At 38.6% G+C, this 20,844-nt stretch overlaps 1 protein-coding gene across 1 annotated transcript in view; it reads right to left on the bottom strand.

Moving 5' to 3' along the window:
- Positions 1–951: 951 nt before the first annotated feature.
- The window catches only part of KCNJ3 (potassium inwardly rectifying channel subfamily J member 3), a 205,636-nt gene continuing 185,743 nt past the window's right edge, over positions 952–20,844 (bottom strand). The window contains exon 3 of the mRNA XM_038422638.2: positions 952–8,852. Within this exon, the coding sequence (XP_038278566.1) occupies positions 8,266–8,852 (587 nt within the window). The 3' untranslated portion in view covers positions 952–8,265. The remainder of the gene's footprint in view (positions 8,853–20,844) is intronic.

Below are 20,844 nucleotides of genomic sequence, written 5' to 3'. Positions count from 1 at the left end.
CTGAAGACCCCACAAATTCCTGAGCGACTGTTATTAGTCCCATTGTACTGTTGGGGAACTGAGGCTAAAAATGATTCCATTTTCAAAAGTGGCCACTGAATTTTGGAGCCATCTTGTGCCTGATTTTTCAGGGTTAGGGGAGTAGGCCACAGAAGCAGAACTCCCCACTTTGTGCAGATGGGACAATAGTTAATGTAAAGAAATATAGGACCTAACAATGATACTTTCCTGTATAGTATGACATATATTATGATATGTGAAGCTTAAAGTCTTAAAATTAAAAGAGAACATGCTGCTGGTAGGTATTTTGGACAGCTCCATTCTGTCTGATGTTTTCTGATGGATCATCCACTAAACTTCTATTTTATTGGGTTCCTGTTCTCATCCCTGCAAAAAAAAGTTTGTGCACCATGAGGTTAAAACATCCGGGAATGATATCGGCAGGATGTTTCTGAACATTAGGGTATGCTCACTCGCGTAATTGAACTGTGTTGTAACTGAAAAATGCTATTTATAAAGGCCCTCCACACTATAATGCAATGGATGGTAAATCATCTGCAGGTAAATAACATCAGAGGCTGCATTAGGAAGATATTTTTGGCTTGGGTACCATGGCAAGGGAACAGCTTGGTTGGTTTTGTGACATTGCAATAAAGCCTGATTCACAGATCCCTTTATAGCAAAACTGATTCTCTTTCCTGAACCAGCAAATTTAGATGACTTGGGGGAAAAAACCCACTACCATATTATATATAAATGGTTTTAAAAAAAACCCAATTACAATAGTGGTAAGAGGTGTTTTGGTTCATTAGTTTAGAATAATTTTTTTATTAAAATGAAACAAGAATTCTAGAAACTAGTAGGTATATAAATCCATCTCAGAAGAGAAATGAATTATGGAAATGTCTGACATTCAAAGATTTTGTTTCAAATGGACCTGTATTAATCAAAAATATCTAGGTTAACTGAAAGCATATCCTGTATCTTCCTAAGTAAACAGCTTTATAAAGAAGGGCTGCATTTTAAAGAAAAGCTAATACAAATATATATCAGGAGTCCACTTTCAAAGAGTATTTGGCTATTACTAACACAGGTTTGGGGAAAAGGCATTTTCCTCCCAGAAAAACTTCTAAAATTATATCACATGTGAGGGACAGGAAGTAGCTTTTAATAATGCTCTTAAAGAGATACGATACATCTATCTGTGCCAAAGACAAGAAAGTGAGGTGACAGCCTGTTGCTGGTTACATGTTTTGAACTTAATTTTGATCTTAACTCGTATGAGGTGCATAGAGGGACACATGTAGGTGCAGAAGGTCAAATTACCTGGAGGCAATATCATACAATTTACGACAATAACTATTACTGAGCATAGTGTTTCCTGAGAACTGATGACTGCCTGGAATTAATACAGTCATGGGCCATCAGTTCTTCTCAGCTGGTCAACATGATCATGATCCAATATTAGTTAGTTGAAGTCTTTCCAGTAATTTCAATAGGAGATGGATCAGGCCCAAAGCCCCCCAGAAATGTCCTTTTGTGTGATCACTGTTGCTTAAAAACTGAATCACCTGAAGTTCTGTTCTTGTTTCCTGATTTGAAGTGGACCAGTCATTTTTGTACAGTATATGCCAAATCATAAGGCTACCACCTCATTTAAATTGTACAAAAATCAAAACCCTGAATATTTATTCACTTTGTTAAAAAATATACGTAGGGTACATTTTATAAATGACAAGTACACTATGGCATTTAAACTCAACAATTTTTGAGTTTAATATAGCTTTAGATAAAACTGAGCTTGCAGTATTAACAAATACAAGAGTTTGTAATTTTGTATAATCCAAATAAACTTGTACATTTATACAATTATAGACTGCATGCCAGAAAATGCAATTAGTTGATTCTAATTTGAATATATACAATTTACAATAGAATTCAAGCATAAATTCAGCAGTAGAGAACACAGACCTGCTGTGCAGTCAAACAGAAATACTTTGTAGCTTAAGCACTAGGGCTGGGCAAAACCAAAACACGATGAAATGAGAGAAGTGGCTGTGCGAATAGAAATGAAATAACTTCAGTTTCTTTTTTAAAAAATTACAAACTACTTTATTATTCATGTTTGTGTTTACACTTATCAATATTTAATCTTAACATACATGCCACAGGACTCAGCAGCCTTATTCCCAGCAGGGAAGGATGAATGTTTTGTGTTAATGAAAAAGTATTTTGAATTAATGATAACTGAATATGTTGCAAAATATTTTGCTACATCGAACATAAAAAGGACAGTACTTTCCGATTTCTTCAGATTACTAAGGCCTGGTCTACACTACAAAGTGAGGTCAACTTAAGCCCACTTGTGTTGACCTAATTGTGCACGTGTCTAAACCAAAGCCCGTCTCCTACCAACATAACATGCCCATCACACAGCACCACCTCCCTGAGTGTCAGCCATGGTTGGCTTACTTAGGTCGATGCAGTGCAAGTGTAAATACTGAGTTACCTCTGTTGATCCTAGCAGTCCTCCAGCAACTGTCCCACAATATGCATGTCCCCACAACAATTTTGAACACCATAGCCAACCGTCACAGAGACTGGAATCCCTTAACCATCCCACCTCTGCATTAGCACCTCCCACGTGATTCTGAAATGACTCTTCCTGATTGCCTACCTTGGCGAGCACACCTACCAGCTCACCTTTGTTGTGTGCATCTGGCCATGCTGGCTCTGCACACAGCTTGCTACTAGACATGCTCCTACATGCAGTAAACAAGAAGTCTTGGATCTCCTTGGCCTGTGGGGAAAAGAGACTGTAAAAGCACAGCTATGGAATAGCTGGGGAAAAATATAGACATGTGCAAATTGCACAGGGGATACTGAAACTGCAGCACAACAGAGATGACCAGCAGTGCTGTGTGAAAATGAAGTAACTTTGCCAGGGATACCAGAAGGGGAGAGAGGCAACAAGAAATCTGATGCTGCCTTGTAGACCTGCCACTTTTAGAATGAACTGCAGGCCATACTTGGCAGCGACCCTGCCAGCACCCTGCATTCTACTGTGGATGTTTTGCAGGAGCCTGAATTGCAGACCTGTTTGAATAATAAGAAGGAGACAAACCATATCATGAGCCAGAAGCAGTTTGATTTTTCCACCAGACTCAAACCAGTCCCACCATGCAAATGCAGATGAGCTGGCTGATGTGAAGGGAGCTTGGGTAAGTGTGTACAGGCATTCTTTATAATCACTCCCCCTTTTCATTGTCAGTAATCTCATCTCCCTCCCAATCTTGCTCTTCTTCCCCATTTAAAAAATGGTGCCCAACTCATCAGCAAATTTAGAGAACAAAAACTGGTATAATGTTAGAAAAAATGGTAGAGAATAAATTCAGAGAGTAATATGGCAGTCTGATTACACAACTCCCATCTGATTATTGCCCTGTGCTCAGGCAGAAGTAGAACAAAACATAGGTATAATTGGCGTCCACTTTTCTATTCTTTGGTTTGTTGGGCTGGGCAGGGGTCATGCAGAAAACTTTGTTCATCTGAACAGGGATGTCCTTCTAATTCTCTCAAGCAATCTCGATGAAACATCCATGGAGAAACTCTCTGATCCTCTCCCAAACCTTTCTAGGGATAACAGCCTTGTTTCTTCACCCCCAACATGAGATTTTTCCCATGACACTCTGTGTTGCATTTGGCTGGCACCATTGCAGTAAATAGGCTAGCTGCGCAGCATACAGGTCCAGGCAGCTTTGGGATGCCATTTGCAGTGGCATTGTCTGTGCTGAGATATCAGCCAAAGTTACCACTGCTGTGAAAATGCTGCCAATATTCACTGCAATTTGCCTATACCCACACTTAGGGGCACCTAGCATTTAAACCCTCCATGCAAAAGGACAACCCCACACCGCTACTCACCATGTCTTGAGCCGCAGAGCAGTGCTGTAGTGAGATGCTCCAAAACTGAAGTGACAACTGGCATTTCTTATTACATGGAATAACGTATGAGAGATTTTAGACTTATCGGTCCCTTTCCATTGTGGTTATAAATCGAACGCAATATCGGTCTGTTTTAATAAGTAAACTCTGACGTGGTGGTTGTGAGAGGTGCCCCTTCCAGATCTGCTGAATGTTTGATCCTGATCAGAAGGAGAAAGAAGCAGACTAGGCAGAACATGTTTTGTGAAATCTTCCAATGCTCTACAAACTCAGACTGTACACACAGGGCTTGGAGAGGCCATATGACCATGACAATTGAGAGACCAGTTTGGAAACCCCATTACTGAAAGTCCAGCCACTATTTTCTGCACATTGCCAAGAGTCACATCCTGTGCAGCAGGACACTCTTAATGGCCTTACACATTGGGATGATAGCAGCTTCTACTGTGGATTTTCCAACTGCAACATGATTGGCTGGTGACTGATAGCAATTTGGTATTGAAAGTTTCCAGAGTGCAATTGCCACTTGCTTCTCCTCTGTCAATTCAGCTCTTATTTTGTGTGTCTGCACTGGAGAGCTGAAGTGAGCTTGGCACAAAGATCCAGGAACATGGTCTTTTGCATCCAAAAGTTCTGCAGCCACTACTCATCATCCTAAACCTGCATTACGATGCAATCCCACCAATCAGTGCTAGTTTCTCAAGCCCAGAAGCAGAGATTCACCATGTAGAGCTGCTCTGGATATGCCCCTGCCCCCCTGCTATGTCTATTTGCATCCACTTATTGTGCTTAAGTATATCCATATCTTCCTTACTGAATGACCAATTGTAGTAGTACTCATTCAAGTTCTGCAAATACAGGAGAATTGTTCATCTTGTATTAGCAATGCTCATGAGAATTGTGCTGAGCTGTGTAGGGTCCAGGCTTCTGCCACAGATGGCAGAGACAGGAAAGCAGTTTGCATAGAGTTACCAGATGTCCCGATTTTTATAGGGACAGTCCCGATTTTCGGGTCTTTTTCTTAAATAGGCTCCTATTACACCTCACCTCGTCCTGATTTTTCACATTTGCTGTCTGGTCACCCTAAGTTTGCAGGACTGTGGGAGTTTTAAAAAATGGTGCAAAAATTATAGGATTGGGGCAAGCACTACAGGATGAAGAAAGTGGCATGGTCGAAAACTGACTCCTAGTTCCCAGAAATCCCTGGGCATTGCACCAGATGGTAGCATGCGGCATACTGGGATACGTACCTCTGGTGCACTCCACTTTACACTAGTGGGGAGTATTTACAGTGTCAACACAAGCACCAAGTGTGCATGTGCCCAAATGTATTCAAAAGTCTGCAGCTGCATGCCAATCAAACTTTTTCATGTAGACACCACCTGAGTAATTGTGCTTCACTTACACTTTATCAATAGTTCTAATTCTCATACCATTTGTATTCAGGTTTTATTTACTTTTTTTAAAAAATATACTTGACCTTCTTGCACAAACTTACTCCAAAGTTTCCCAAAAGCAAATGTTAAAGTTAATATCTTAAGAGTAAGATTTTTTTTAAAGTCCAACTTCCACGCTGCAGAAACTTACACAAGAGAAAAACAGGTGCCAAAAATTGTTTGACAGGACTTTTTCAGACTTGTATGGCACAGATGTCAAATGTATTTTGTAAGAAACACTGCCATAAAGTATCAACAACAAGGAGACAATGAAGCTGTCAGAATTCATCTTTTAACGCATCACAATTTTGCTCAACAGGCTTTTACAGCATGGTATTACTATACACCCCATTTAATGTGCAAAGGGCTGAAAGTTTGGCCAGTGGTCTAACAAGCATGCAATGTAGATCACAGATCATTATAAACTGTGAAACTCAAAGGGTATATCTACACTACCCACCGGATCGGTGGATAGCAATCGATCCCCGATCGCTCTGTTGTCAACTCCTGTACTCCACTGCAGAGAGAGGCGGAAGCAGAGTTGACAGGGGAGTGCCATGAGGATGCAAGGTAAGTCGACCTAAGATACGTTGACTTCAGCTATGCTATTCTCATAGCTGAAGTTGCGTTCCTTAGGTCAATTTTTTCCCACCCCCAGTGTAGACCAGGCCTAAGTAAATGTGAAATCCATAAGTACATAATTGGCACATGGTAAACAGTGCTGAGTATCATTTGTTATATTTGAATCAACACTTCTAGCAATGTAGGTTCCTTCCCTATTTTTCATTCCTTGCAACCAATTATAAAAAATGAATTTTGCCAGATACTGGTAGATCTGTTATTATTATTATTACTATTATTATTATTATTACTTTATACAGTACTACAAATGTGCACTCTCCCACTTAAGATGGTCCAAAGCCATTTGAGTCAGAACTGCCAATACATGATTGAAGTCAGTTAACACCACACAGCCTGATCAATGTATGTTCTGAAAGTAAAAGGATTCTTGTTCACTGGTTCAAAACTACTTTTGGATAATTACATCACACACTTTGAGATCAGGATTAGTAGTAATTATTATTATTTTTTGTTGTCTTTTTAATTACCCTGTTTCCAAAAGTGTACCAGCTACACATTTATGGTCCAATTAATCACACTGACCCTTTTATGAACAGACTAAAGATGAGCCAACAGAGAAATACTCACTGCCTGAAGGTACCCTGAAAGCCAGACCTATTCCTGAAACTCCAAACCAGATGCAAGAACCGTGCCAAAGTACCACTTCTAGTAATATCATAGCATCAACTAAGGAGCGTTTTAAGATGCTGTAATGTACGCTATATAGAAGTTCAACTTTTAGTGGAAGAACTCAGACAACTCCAAGCAGAGGCAGAGGATAGGTACCAAAATGTTACCTACTCCTGGTTGGCTGGAGGTACATATACTGTGCCATATCAGGCTGGCTCATCTCTGCAAAGAGAATTTAGAACAAAGTGAAAGGAAAAATAAGTTAAAAAATACATTTAAGAAGAGTTGACCTTTTGCCCTTCAAAACGCATCTAAATGTATTTTTATCAGTTTAAAATATTATCACCATATTGAAAGCAAGAGGGAAAAATTCCCCTAAAAGAGAGGGGAAAGTTGCCTAGATGGACTTTGTGGGCAATAAGAGAGCATTGACCTTTTTTGGTGTTTCAATAAATGATTTAGCAATTTTTGAAAATTCGGACAAATAATTCTGATTGAGACATTCCAATTTGGTTGGAAAACTAAAGCAAAAGATCCTGCAGACTCTTACTCAAGTGAGTAGTCCCGAATCAGACAAACTGTTACTTGTGCGTCATGGGACTAACAGTTTGTCTGATTCGGGACTACTCACTTGAGTAAGAGTCTGCAGGACTCTTTTCCAACCAAATTGGAACGTCAGAATCAGAATTATTTGTCCTAAATATGGAGGATAAAAACCCAGTCCCATTGAAGCTAATCGGTATTTTGCCTTTGATGTAACTGAGACAAAATTTCACCCAGAAAGTCTAAGTAGTTGATTTTACATTTTCCTATTAGACTGATACTATGGACATTAGAAAATCAAGCAAATGTGCCCATTTTGAATGTTTTTTTTACACTAATATTATTAATCCTGAAACAAAATGATCTCATTTTATTTTAAATTTTGTACTTAAAATGCAGATATTTTGCCCAGCCCTAAATATTACATTTTTTTGCTAACACCTCTTGTGAAGTACACTTAAAATTCTCCCAGAATTTTAATGGCAGAAAAAAAATGAAGAAAATATTAAAGCAAATTATAAAATGGCAAATAATTTAAGGCTAAGAAATTTGGTATTTGGAATTGACTAATGCTTATAGCCTTATTTTAAGAAAGAAAACATGCACATAACTACTTTGTTTGAACAAAACATCACAATCTACATCAGAAAAAAAATACACTTTAAATTAAATTATAACTTGTCCTGAAAATTTCCTACTCATGTTTTACCTATTACTTACCCTTAAGAAATATAGGTGAGACTAACATCTCCCTTTACATATTTTCAGAATGTACAATATAAATATAGTAAGAATCATGCCAGAAAACTATATGCAAAAATTGCACCCTATTATTGCATGCTTGTTGTGATACTACATGCCAATTAATATTAGCTCTCCTATGACCTCAGTCGGGACTTCAGGCCTTTTATCATAACATTACACTTACAGTACATTATCTGGGAAGAACACTGCTGTCCCAGTTTGCATGTAGTGCTTAGGAAACTTTCACCTTTTAGCAATAAGACTCTTTCCAGAGGGTTTGCTTTCCTGCCCAAATTGGATTGACTAGTAATTCAAACTTTAAATAATATCAAAATGTCTATTCTAGTTATGTAAAGCGATCAGAATTCATCTTCCTCAATTTTGGAGGAATTTTTCCCTCCATTCTAGCTCCTCCTCCTGACAATTTTTGAAGCTTTGGTGGCAAATCAGCCACAGACTGACTCATAGGATCTGACATCATCTTTGTAGTTTTAGATACCAGTTTCTCTTCTGAGTTGCCAGGAACTGAGCTTATTCGCTGAAGTTTCATAGGTAAATCCCCGATGCTGTAGGCCTTTTCAGAGGTTGTAGAACTCATCCTTAGCAGTTTTTTGGGAAAGTCTTCCCTTCCAGTCATTTTCTGCAGTTTTGAGGGTATCTTTGTACTAATGTCATCTAGACCATCTAGACATTCTACAGAATTATTCCTTTCTTTACTGTTACTTACAGCTGGTCCTATTAAAGGGGAAGATATAAGAAGCATTTCTTCCTGTTCTTTCACACTGTAGGGTGTAGTAGGGACTTCAAATGTTGCATGGAACTGGGAATAATCTACTTTAAAAAATCCTTCCTCTAAGGAAATCACAGGGAAAAAACGGTGACCCCAGAGAACTTCATCTTCAGTATATGAAGTTCTGGCTTGACATGTCATCCCTGTAACAAAAAAGGAAATAAAAGTCTTCATAAATTTTTAAGAAATAAAATTGCATAAGTCAAATCTAACTTGATTTTTGGATGTATAGAATTTTGATTTATAATATGTCATATAAGCATATGTTAAGGCTTTTTTCATGCATTTAACACACCAGTACTAATTAAACTCTGAAATCATTGACTAGCTATTTTGGAGATATGTTCCTGTATAAGAGATTGCTACATAGGCCTGTTTGTTGACATTACCTGCACATTTTGCATTTTCCCCAATCTAATAATTCTCTTGAATCAAAATTACTGTAGTCTCCAATATAGAGCTGGTCAGAAAATGGGGGGTGGGGGGGAAGGGAGGGTGTCACAAAATATCTGAACCACTTCAGTTCTGTTTTTCATTTAATTTTTACTTTTGTCATTTAATAAATTTTAAATCCTGTAGCTGATCAGTGAACAGAAAACAAATTTCACAAGCATTTTTGAAAAAAAACCAAAACAACCCACAATTATTTATCAAAATTTGACAGCCTGCTCTTCTCCAATGGGAGTCATATGCAAACAAGATTGCAGATCAGAACCTAACTTGGTACCAGTACATAGATTTACCACTGTGACTGGTACACCTAAATGACAGATTAGACAGAGCTCTGAAACCTCGAAATTGGTTGCTGAGAGCTCACAAAATAACTATTTATTTTTCTCCATCAAAACTTGATAGTTGAGAGAGGCAATTTTTTTATTTCTGATTGCATGCTCCTTATGCAGACTCCTGTCCCTTGACCTGGGCATCCCAGCACTGTGAGCTCTGAAATTAACATGCCTTTGAGATGCCAGTTCATACCTGTCAGAGCTATTGTTTCTGGCTGTCTGCATATTCTTGATTCACGTTTTTAAGTTTTCTTTGCAACAATGAGGGCTATCAAAAATTAAACCATACATTCTGATATTATCACATGACTCCTCAATGTTGGGTCCTAGGCCTATAGTGCTTAATCCATAACCCAGGCCTGTATAGACCCCAAATATCTGGGCTTTATATCAGTAAAGTAAATGTGGTTGTTTATCAGGAGTTAAGTACAGCTGTAATAGGGCTACCCATACACAGGCATGCAGCAATCCCATAGTTTCTTTGGGAATGGGTATAGCAGTGTGGAACGAGCAGATTGCTTCATCCAATGAAGTGAGCTGTAGCTCACGAAAGCTTGTGCTCAAATAAATTTGTTAGTCTCTAAGGTGCCACAAGTACTCCTTTTCTTTTTGCCAATACAGACTAACACGGCTGCTACTCTGAAACCTTCTAGTTATGTTACATATTTCAATTTGGCAACCCATCTAGCAGGCAATTCAGGCACAATACAAGATCCATTTATTTTAACAGTTCACTGAGTTTTGTTCTTTGTTGTTTTTGCTCATTTCTGTTTTGATCTCCGTAACTGAAGTATGTAGCTTCCCCAGCAGTGGACACTAACCAAAATAACAAACTGCACTAAACAGTGTCATTGTCCCACAAATACCAGCTACCAGAGGGGCCGATAGCACTCAGAGTTTGGGTCATGACTATTAATGGAAACATAGATTTTAAAGGTTTAAAGAAACCTGGTGTGGGGGGGGGGGCGCACTCATGCTGCCAATAATTCCTGTATTATTGCTTTATATTGACCTCAAAGTAGTGTACTTCAGTTACAATGACTATTTATGTGGTGACTGTTCTGTTTCCAAATTTGTAGATAACAGTAATGTAGTTTAATGACCAGTTATTTAGATTCAAAATTAGAAAGTGACTAATATTGTTACATTAATGTTTAGCTGCGTCTTCGGGTTTTAAATTAATAGTACCAAATCTTGAGGGCTTGAAAGTTCTTGTTTACTCCTATCTTGGCATAAAAGAGGCTTTGTTTATATTTTCAGGGAGTAGACCATCTGCAATGCAGAACTAGACACAGATTAGTCATCTTGCTATCCAAGGAACATAACCTTCTTTGGGAACCAAGAACTCCCAAGTTTTGCACTGACATAGAATGTGGCAGGTCATTTAACTGCCCTTAGTCTTAAATCCCCCACAGGTAAAATGAAGATAATACATTGCCTAAAAATGCTTAAGTTAACTACTAGACGTGATTAATCAATTCATATTTGTAAGCACCTTGAAGATATGATATAGGCTAAATAAATGCCAAGTTTTGTTATTACTATTTCTCTGTAGCATTTTACAGGCCATATTTTTTTTGTATGTTCCCCTTTGTGTCGCTTGCAAGAGTATATCAGCAGGATCGTATGCCCACATAGGTAATGGGTTTTGCATATGTAAATTCTACCAACTGCACATACAAATGATAAAAAACATATTTTTCTCAAATTTTTATATCTGTAATGTTTTATAAGATATTTTGATGTATTGGCATATCTCGCATGATGTATAGTGTTGTTAGACATTTAAATTTTTTAAAAAGAAAGTTAAACAACCCTCCCAAAACTGGCAAATTCTTAGTTTTTCCACAGAATTTATATTTTCTCTCTCTCTCACTCACACACACACACACACCAGGAACCTGCACACTTTTGAAATGTATATTTGGCCAGATTAATTCATAAAAATAATCTGTTTTGCAGAACTTGCTCTAATATTCACTTAATTTCAAACACTGCTATCACAGAATACTTGATGTACCTGCCCTGCTCATCCAACTACAAAATCCAAACAACCCTTACTAATAGATTATTGTGTTTCAACTCCCCTACTTCTCTTTGAGACAGACACTATGTATTTTGCAATTTCCTTCTCTCTGTGGCCTCACAGAAGTGTGAAATAGTGAGCAACTAGCAGGAAGGGCTGTGTAGGACTATAACAGAAGGAGAATCACTCCTAGAACTGGTTCTCCAGTCCCTTTTCTGGGTTACCACTGTCCATTCGGTATCTCAACTGGTGCCCTGTACCTGGAGCATGAGAATGGTCAAAGCCACAGTATTCTACCATGAATTTGTTCCACTCCATCTGCTTTTGCACAGAAGTAGAGAATTATTAGCAGCTGCATGTTTTATAACAAAGACCACATATGAGCCAAAAGAGATCCCAGGGAAGGAAAATCAGTTAGAGGCAGTATAAAAAGAGAAGCACAAGTCATAGCAAAAACTAAAAGATGCAAAATTGACTCAAGGCTGCTAAAGGGCATGGCCAGTTATATGTTCATGGAAGAAAACTAGCCACAATTCAGTCAGCCCATACATATTAAATGTTTATTTGTAAACATGACTTAGGGTACCTCAAAATAGCACCTTGTAACCCCAATACTAGTGTAAGGTTATATTTTGTACAAAGAATGCCTTGTAAGGTATCAGTAAAAGGTCATGATCTGCTGAAACTCATTGTTCTGTGAAAAAAATGCAGATCATCATTATATATGGAGTTATGAGATTTTGCTATATGGCTATTATTGAAATATGTTGCGAGTTTAGGAGATGCCCACAGCTAGCTCACCAGCACAAAGGAGGTGATCTATACCCAAGTGGGTGTTAAACAACCATTATCAGCCGCTGATCAGCAGGGGAACTGTGAACCAGAGATTTACAATTCAATAAGAGACAGTTATGCAAGCACCACACAATGGCGATTGCTCAACTCTGACTCTCCAAAGCCCACCAGGACATGCCTGGGCCAGTATTTTTCCAGATACATGAATTGAGAGTACAAAATAGAGGACAGTGGCATCATGAGATCACTGGCCCCATCTTTTCTGAAGGCAACAAAAACACTAGGAAGACAGAGATTTTGAACTTGTGAGATTGGTCCCAGGGTGATAAGGGAATTCAGCCTGTGTATTAAGAACAGTAACCTGCCTGCAACATCCAGTGGGGTGAGAGAAGCTTAATGAGTCTGATAAAGTTTAGGATTTAGAATGTGTTTACTTTTTATTTCTTATGTAACCATCTCTGACCTTTATGCCTACCATTTATAATCTATCTTTCTGTAGTCAGTAAACTTATTTTAATGTTTAATCTTTACCAGTGAGTTTGTCTAAAATGCTTGGGGAATTTGCTCAGATTACGAAGTCTGGTGCATTCCACTGTGAAGCAGCAAACTAATGAGCTTGCATTGTTCAAGAGACTGTCTTGAACAGTGTAAGAAAGTACATTTCTGGGTGCAAAGCTGGGAACTGTGAGGAATTTGCTGGCATTTCCCTTTGTACAGTTCATGAGTGGCTTAAAGAGCATTCATACATCTTCATTGGCTGTGTCTCTGTATGCCAGTGGCCACGTGATAACAGCAGTTGGAGGAGTTTGCTGCTTGTCACTGGCAAAGCATTGAGAGAGACAGCCTAGGCTGACGAGATAAGGAGCACAGTGGTCCCACAGTTCCAGGCTGTATATCAGGGGGCTGGGCATAGTAAGGCAAAGAATTTTCTGGGACCCAGAAAGGTGGGGAAAATAGTTAACTGTTCAACAATGGCTAAATGTTGTTTTGTAATATTCACTTTTATGCACTATACAGTGCTATATGGTAATCCATTTTATGTACTGAGCTTTTGTTAATCTCAAAACATTTGTATTGGCTCCTGTTATAATCAAGTGTTTAAAAATGGGGTTCCTCCTCCCATTTTTTTTTTTTTTGCTGCTAATGTCAACCCAATTCCTGACATCATCCCAATTCACATATCTGAAAATTTGAAATAAAAATCAGTTTCAACCACAATACAGTTTTAATCAGGAGATTTAGGAGAAATAAGTAGAATTGAGTGTAAGGAACAGGCTATATATTCCACAACTACATTTTCATATCAGTCATTGCAACTGATTCCCATGGTGGTTTGATTTGACTTTTTTTTTATTTGCGGTAATCTGTGAATATAATTACATTCTAAATCTACCAACATATTTTGCAACTCTGTTAATTGCAATTTTACACTATTTATTATTACAAACAGTAGGAATGGCTAGTTTGTTTTGGGTAAGATATACATACATGAGCAAATGTCCTTGTTTTAGACAGCAACAAAGGACAACTCTCAAAAATGAGAAATAAAGTTAAATGAAGCCTTTGAAAGGTTAAAACACACACACACACACACACTATTGTCAGAATATAATCTTTGACAAAGCCTTACCAAATTCACCATTTTGCTGATTAACAGTCTTTCCTGGAAACGTACATCTTTCATTTTCCAATTAATTATAATAATGCAAACAGGTATGCTTCAGTGCATCATACTAGTATTATTCTGCCAGTTTTGTTTTAGTTCTTTTTATGGTAATTTTAGCTTTTTATTAAAATGAGGAGAAAGAAAGCATGATATCAAAAAGTCCTGCTGCACAACAAATCTTCAACCATAGACTTTTTCCACTCAGGTAAGATATATTATTTATACACAGTGAATTTCTTTCTAATTATGTCTCATGTATATAAATTAGATTGATGACCTGCTTTCTTTTTATCCCAGGGCCTTTCAATTTTATTATGAATTTACCATGGGAAAGAATCACATCACACAACAGATCGCAAAACACATTCTAGAAGAGTGTTAATTATAATAAGTATGTGGTCCATCTGTGTCCTTTATTCTGCAGTTGTTCATTATCTATAGAGGCACAGCCAAAGAACAATCCGAACAACAGGACCTTCAACTTCAGCTTCTTTTTATCTCAGGTTAGCTAGGGAACTCATTAGTAGATGGGTGTTTTGTCAGCAATATATGGAAAATGAATACACCAGCATTGGAAATTAGATCTATGATTACTGTAAACATCATGGTGGTTTAGCTCTGACCTTTGTTTAGTGTAGTTAACAAATTACATAAAATGCAAATATCTCTTTACAAAAGAGATAATTGACAACACACCCAAACTGTGGGCTTTGATGATGCAGTTAAAATTATATGTAATTCACTATGAAAGAGGCACCTTAGTGAGCTACAAAGTAGGAACAGCTCAAGGGTTACTGTCTAGTGTACACTGATGACTAGAAAACAGCACAAATATTACAACATTATTTTTGTAAGATTACTTGTATGGAGCTTTGGTGAGTCACCAACTTCTAAATTACAAACACAAGTTTGTGTGTCATCAAAAATGAGTCATCTATCCAAGTCTAACTCCGGCTTGGCCTACACTAGCAATTATGTCAATATTACTAACTCCTGAATGACACAGTTATACCCCTAACTCCTAGGGTAGATAGCACTATGTTGATGGGAGGGCATCTCCCATCGACATAGCTACTGCCTCTCAGCAAGATGGAGTACCTATGCCAGCGACAGAAGCCCTCCCATTGGTGTAGGTAGTGTCTCCACTGAAACACTAATGCAGCACAACTGCATTGGTGCAGCTGCACCGTGGCAGCCTTCTAAGTGTAGATAAGTCCTAACTGACATGCTGGAGTTATTTATTTATTTTATTTAGCGTGTGCATAGTCATCTAACCAAGTGTTGGCATCTTCAGTTCTTCTAGGCCACCGCTGAACCTAGTCAGCAGGCATTCATCAACATGCGTCATCGTTTTCTGTATTGCACCACAGCTGCACAAAGGGCTATCACAAAAGTCCCAGTGATACTGGTTGGCTGCACAGAGATCTTGTCTGGTCCAGAACCTGTTCAATAGTGACCACTGGCGATAGAGCAGGTCAAAATCAGGCGGGCAGATTGTGGGGTTGGCGATGAGGGACTGGTTGGGGATTATAACACCGCCTACCAGAGTGTTTCCACCCTAACAACCTGGCATTGTGGATGAGACAATAATGGGTGATGTGACGGCAAAGGTGCAGCTGGTGGTTTAAAAAGGTCATTGTGCAGCAGCAGGCTTCGGTTGGTGCATACTTTCTCTAGTAACTTGTCAGTGGCAACCTCGTGTCTGACATGAGGAGGAGCAATATTGCTCAGAACTGGAAGCCATGGGAGTGGAGTCAGACACAGGGTGATGGAGACGATACGCATGGCAGCAGGTAACCAGTTTGATGTGTGCCAATCGACTCCATATTGGTGTGCAGTACTCTGCCACCGAATACGAGGTAGGAAGAGCTGACGTCTGCAAAGTTGAAGCATGGGCACCCCATGTCAAACCTGCCAGTTTGCTAAGAAGATTGTTACACGTCTTGACTTTAGCTGATTTTTTTTTTTTAGGTGGGCATGGTAACTCAGTGAGCAGTCTAAGGTCACTCCTAGATAGACTGGTTCTACTTCATGCTTCACCTTCTGACGATTCAGATAAACTTTCAGTTCTTGGGTTGCGCTGGCATAATGAAGATGGAACAAACTGGAGACTGTTTTTATGATGTTTGGCTGGAGGCACCAAGTCTTACAGTAGTCAGCTAACTTTATCATGTCACAGTTTAAGATGGCATCAAGCTCATGAAATGTCCGGGCCTCGGTACTGTAATAGATGTTGTCTGCGTAAATGAACTTTTGTGACTCCATTATTGGCAGGTCATTGATGTAAAGGTTGAACAAGGTTGGAGAAAGCACAGAGCACTGGGGTAACCCATTGCTCTGTTGTCTCCAAGCACTCATCTTCTCCCCCATATGGATTCTAACTGCCTATCACAGAGGAACAGTTCAACAATGCCTGTGACCCAAGGTATCAGGACCCGTGATACCTTCATGAGCAGGCCAGTGAGCCATACTGTATCAAATGCTGCTGTTAGATCAATGAAAACAGTGCCTGGAAGCCATTTTCAACAAATGGTCACATGTACTATGTCCTCGGCGAAAGCCAGCTTGGTCAAGGCTCAAAATTCTCTCCATGTCGGGTAATACGTGCTTTTCCAGTGCCTTGAAGCACACTGACAGCAATCATATGGGATGATAGCTTCATGCTTGACTTGGGTCCTTTCCAGGCTTTAGGAGGCCAATGACTTTTAAGGTGTGCCATATCTTTGGTAGCCTGCCTTCACTGATGACCCTGGTGAAGAATTTCACAAGCCAAAGCCGAGCACGGGGGCCAAGGTTTTTCAGGAATTCTGGAAATACGTTGTCATAGCCCGCAGCGGTTCCACACTTGATGCTACCCAGTGTCTGTTCCAGCTCCCTTACAGTGAATGGTTCTGGGCAGCTTCTGATCTGGTGTACACGTTTAAACATACACCATTCGTTCCTCACTTGTCTTCGCACCTGTGTTTCCAAAGGTGCTCTGACCACTTTAAGTAGGTGTCCAGCTACCTGGTTGGGTGTCATTGGTGTCACTGCTGGAGTAATGCAAATTAGCAACACATCTGTCTCTGGAAACTACTAAAGAGACAGATGATGCCACTGGCATCATGCCAAAGAGGGTGAGGAAAAGGTAGGACAATGGTCCTGTGCCCTTTTGGAATCCACCTGCCAGAGGTGTGAGGAATGTGTTGAAACCTTTCCCTGGTTTAGGCATATGTAGGCCACTTCTCTTCTGTTGAAAATAACTTCATAAACATCAGCAGAAGAGCAGAAAAATCCTCACTTTTTGTATTAAAAAAAAAAACTTGAAACACTGAAAACAAATTAGAGGTTTGCATGTGAGAGAAACTGAAGCAAGCTTTACATACAGAGTGGTTCCATGCAGACAGTGTCCTAAGGGACAGAGAAATCAACTGATGTTTGTGGTTCTGAATTTGTTGTCTATTGGCTAGCTTAATTTTTATTTGTTTTTAAATAAAAATCCAAAGTAAAAGTTCCTGCATGAAAGTAATTCCCATAACTATGAGGGAGTTCTGTCTTCTCACAGGAGACCATTCACAGGTAGCAAACTGACCTGCAGATAAGCAGAGAGCTAAAAGACTACATGCAGTGTTCACTGATTTGTACTGGCAGAAAGACGATGATAAAAGAATATGTAAAACTGTCATCTGATAGGTATCTTGGCAAGCATGCATTTAATGTAATTGCTTAAAGTAATCTGTTTTGCAACACTTGAAAAGAATATTTATTTCATTGCTTTAGGCTACAATTAACCAATGTTTATTGCCTATGACTAAGGAAAAAGTTTTACCAACTTGATTGGACTATAGCTACTGATGGATGCTGAAGAATTATGGGCTAAAAATTCATTATTGAATTTCCCCCTTAAGTATCTGCAGCTGTAATCACTCAGGACTGTAACTGAGTAACTAAAAAGAACATTTTAACTGAAATATTTAAGTGACCCAATTATAACCAAATGCACTGTTTTCCAGAATTTCTGGGAGCTATATTTTGCAGTCAGATGGCTTTAAAGAAAGCTGTGGTGAGATGGCATAAAGGGTCTTCTCAATGGTTTCTTTTGTGCTATTATATGTGCACTCTCTGTTCAGTTGCTTGAATGATGTGACAAAGTCTTATACCAGTACATAAAGTGGCCAGATGTAACTTATGTAAATACAGTATAATTCCAGTTATCCCAAATTCTTTTATCTGAAAATCCTCATCTGAATCCATCAGTGCGTCCCCCATGTAGCCCTACGTTAGTTAATCAGTGCTGTTCATTGGAATGCCTGGATATCTGAAACTTTTGATGTCCCCCAGGCCATTTGGATAAATGAGTCTATTTGTTAGATACTATCCTACAGGACAAGGAAAGCAATTATCATATGTAATAGAGAATCAAAAGCAACTGGTATTCAAATGTGAAAAGATGGTCAAATAATACATTTTGTAAACTAGATTTAATAGCCATCTTCTTCGATAGTACAAAATGTTTGAATCTGTTCCCTCATGCAAAGTGTTAAGAGTCACCAATATGCAGAAATCTTGGCCAAAGAAATCATGTCATTGGGTTCCTGTAAATGTATGAGGGTTTGCTGTGTGATAACAGATCTCTAGACCTGAAGTAGTTTTATACTGAGAGGCAGAACATCATCCCTGTGCTGAGAGCTGGCACATGCCCTATGTATCATTTAAGTCTCTCTTACGTAGGACTAATGTATGTTCAGTAGGCCTTGTGCTGGCCTACTGCACAGAGGTGAACTTCACTCCTACTGAGAAAAGGCTCTAATAGTTTATGGACAACTTGATGCAACAGGAATACAATACCCTGCGAGGTTCTGCAGCTCACAGCTTTAAAGAGTACAGATATCTTGATCATAAAACATATCACACTGTTTGAATATTTATTGCCATTGATTCTACATCATATACAGCCCTATCTTTACATATAGGGTAATGAAAAAGCCCAGCTAAATCATTTTTCTCAATTTAGTTTTGCTGCTTTCTAAACTAGGATAAAACTTGGTTTATACCTATTGTAAGGAAAAGTGTGTTAATAACAACAATGTGCAATCAGGTTAGCATGAGGACAGATAATGTAACATCACAAGGAAATACCTGTTTATGAACAAATAGCCTCTAATAAAACAGAACAGTTTTAAGTGGTCTTGGTTTTATCATGTTTGAGGTCATTTTTTATAGTTATAGACTAGTAAACATTTTTAATTGTTGCCTAAGGGAACAATATAAATGCAATTTTTTACATTGTAACAAAATTAGTTCAGTTTACGTTACCAATTAAGACTGTTAAAATACCCATCAAAGTCCAATATCACAGATTCATTCTTGGTAATCTTTTCTCTTCTCTCTTCCCCCCCCACTCTCCCCCCGCCTCCCGCAAGATGGGCAGGCCAATGAGTGCTTCCTGAAGGCTCCAACTGTCAGCATGTTACAACCATTTAAGATTCACCCAGATACAAAACAGGTGCTCAGACACTATGGTGATGAGCATCACATGCATATCCGTAATAATATCTTTGTGTTACATTGTCACATATACATAGTTTTATGTTAATTACACACCTAGGCATACTCCTGTTCCCCCTGAAATCAACGAGAGAAGAATCAGTCACTAAGGATGTGAAGTCACATAGAAGTGCTACCTCTCATTTCAGGAGGGTTAACTGTTCTCTGAACCATACATACAAATCCCTTTGAATTCCATTGAAGTAGCACGCACACAAAAATTTATAAGGAGAATTTGACCTACAAAGTTTTGTCCATTGTTAATATGCTTGTTGCAATATGCCCTTTAGATTTTCTTCAAGTCATATGTAGCCTGTCTTCAAGTCACAAGTCTTCAAGATATGTAGCCTGAATATTGCAATTTGTAGTCAATCTTGCATAAATTACTCTAGAACGTATTGCTAAAATTTATCAGTACATAACAAATAGCTAACTGAAAATTTGCATATGCCTGTGTTATCTTTATTGTCCCCTAAAATAATAATCAAAACAAATGGCTCAGTAAAGTAGTCTGTACACTGGACAAACTATTTAGTGTGAAACAGCCATGCCATATTATTGACAGTCTTTTAAAACTTTCTTCTACTACAACCAACAGTAGAACTGTGAGGATTGTGTAGCCTACTTCTATCACGGGCCCAGCATATTCTGTCATCGACAGATGTGACTTTTATTCAAAATGTTTTGTTTCAAAATATAGGTAAATTTTTTTGCATTATTTTAAAATAATGTCCTCCACTGACAAATTCAGATATTCTTTTTATACGTCTACTGCCGCAAGAGAGATTAAATAACATTTGTAACTCAGTGGTTGTTTTGAATAGACTTTTTCCTTTCTAAAGTCACAGGGAGTAAGCATACTGTTTCACAGTTGTGTTGCTTATACAAATTTGAGCTGCAAATAAACCGTATCAGGCAATATTCTACACTACTTCAGAATTTCTCTTTGCTATGCACAGGAAACAACAAAATATCATGCAGAGAGTATTCTGTGTTTTAATATTTCTATTTACTTAAAATATGCCTGTTATGCTGAAACAAAGACTATACCGACCTTGTTAAAGCCAACAGGTGTGCCAGGCACTCTCACACTCAATTGAACAAGCAATGAAACCCCTTTAGTTAAATGGCTTCATTACCTGAGGGACTAAATTGCATGGCTTAAGTAGGGCTAACCCAGGTTGATTAGATTAACTGGGGCTAGGATACTGATTGTAGGCAAAATGCCAAGAGATGTAGTTGTGAGCATGACCCTTCAAGGAAGCAAAGAGACGGAGCTTCTTGGGCACAGAGATCACTGGAGTGACAGATTTAGGGATGTCTGAGCAAAGAAAATG

The sequence above is a fragment of the Dermochelys coriacea genome, chromosome 11, assembly GCF_009764565.3.
Source record: "Dermochelys coriacea isolate rDerCor1 chromosome 11, rDerCor1.pri.v4, whole genome shotgun sequence".
Lineage (NCBI taxonomy): Eukaryota > Metazoa > Chordata > Testudines > Dermochelyidae > Dermochelys > Dermochelys coriacea.
The sequence above is the reverse complement of the archived record's forward strand: the minus strand, read 5'-3'. Positions and strand labels throughout refer to the sequence as shown.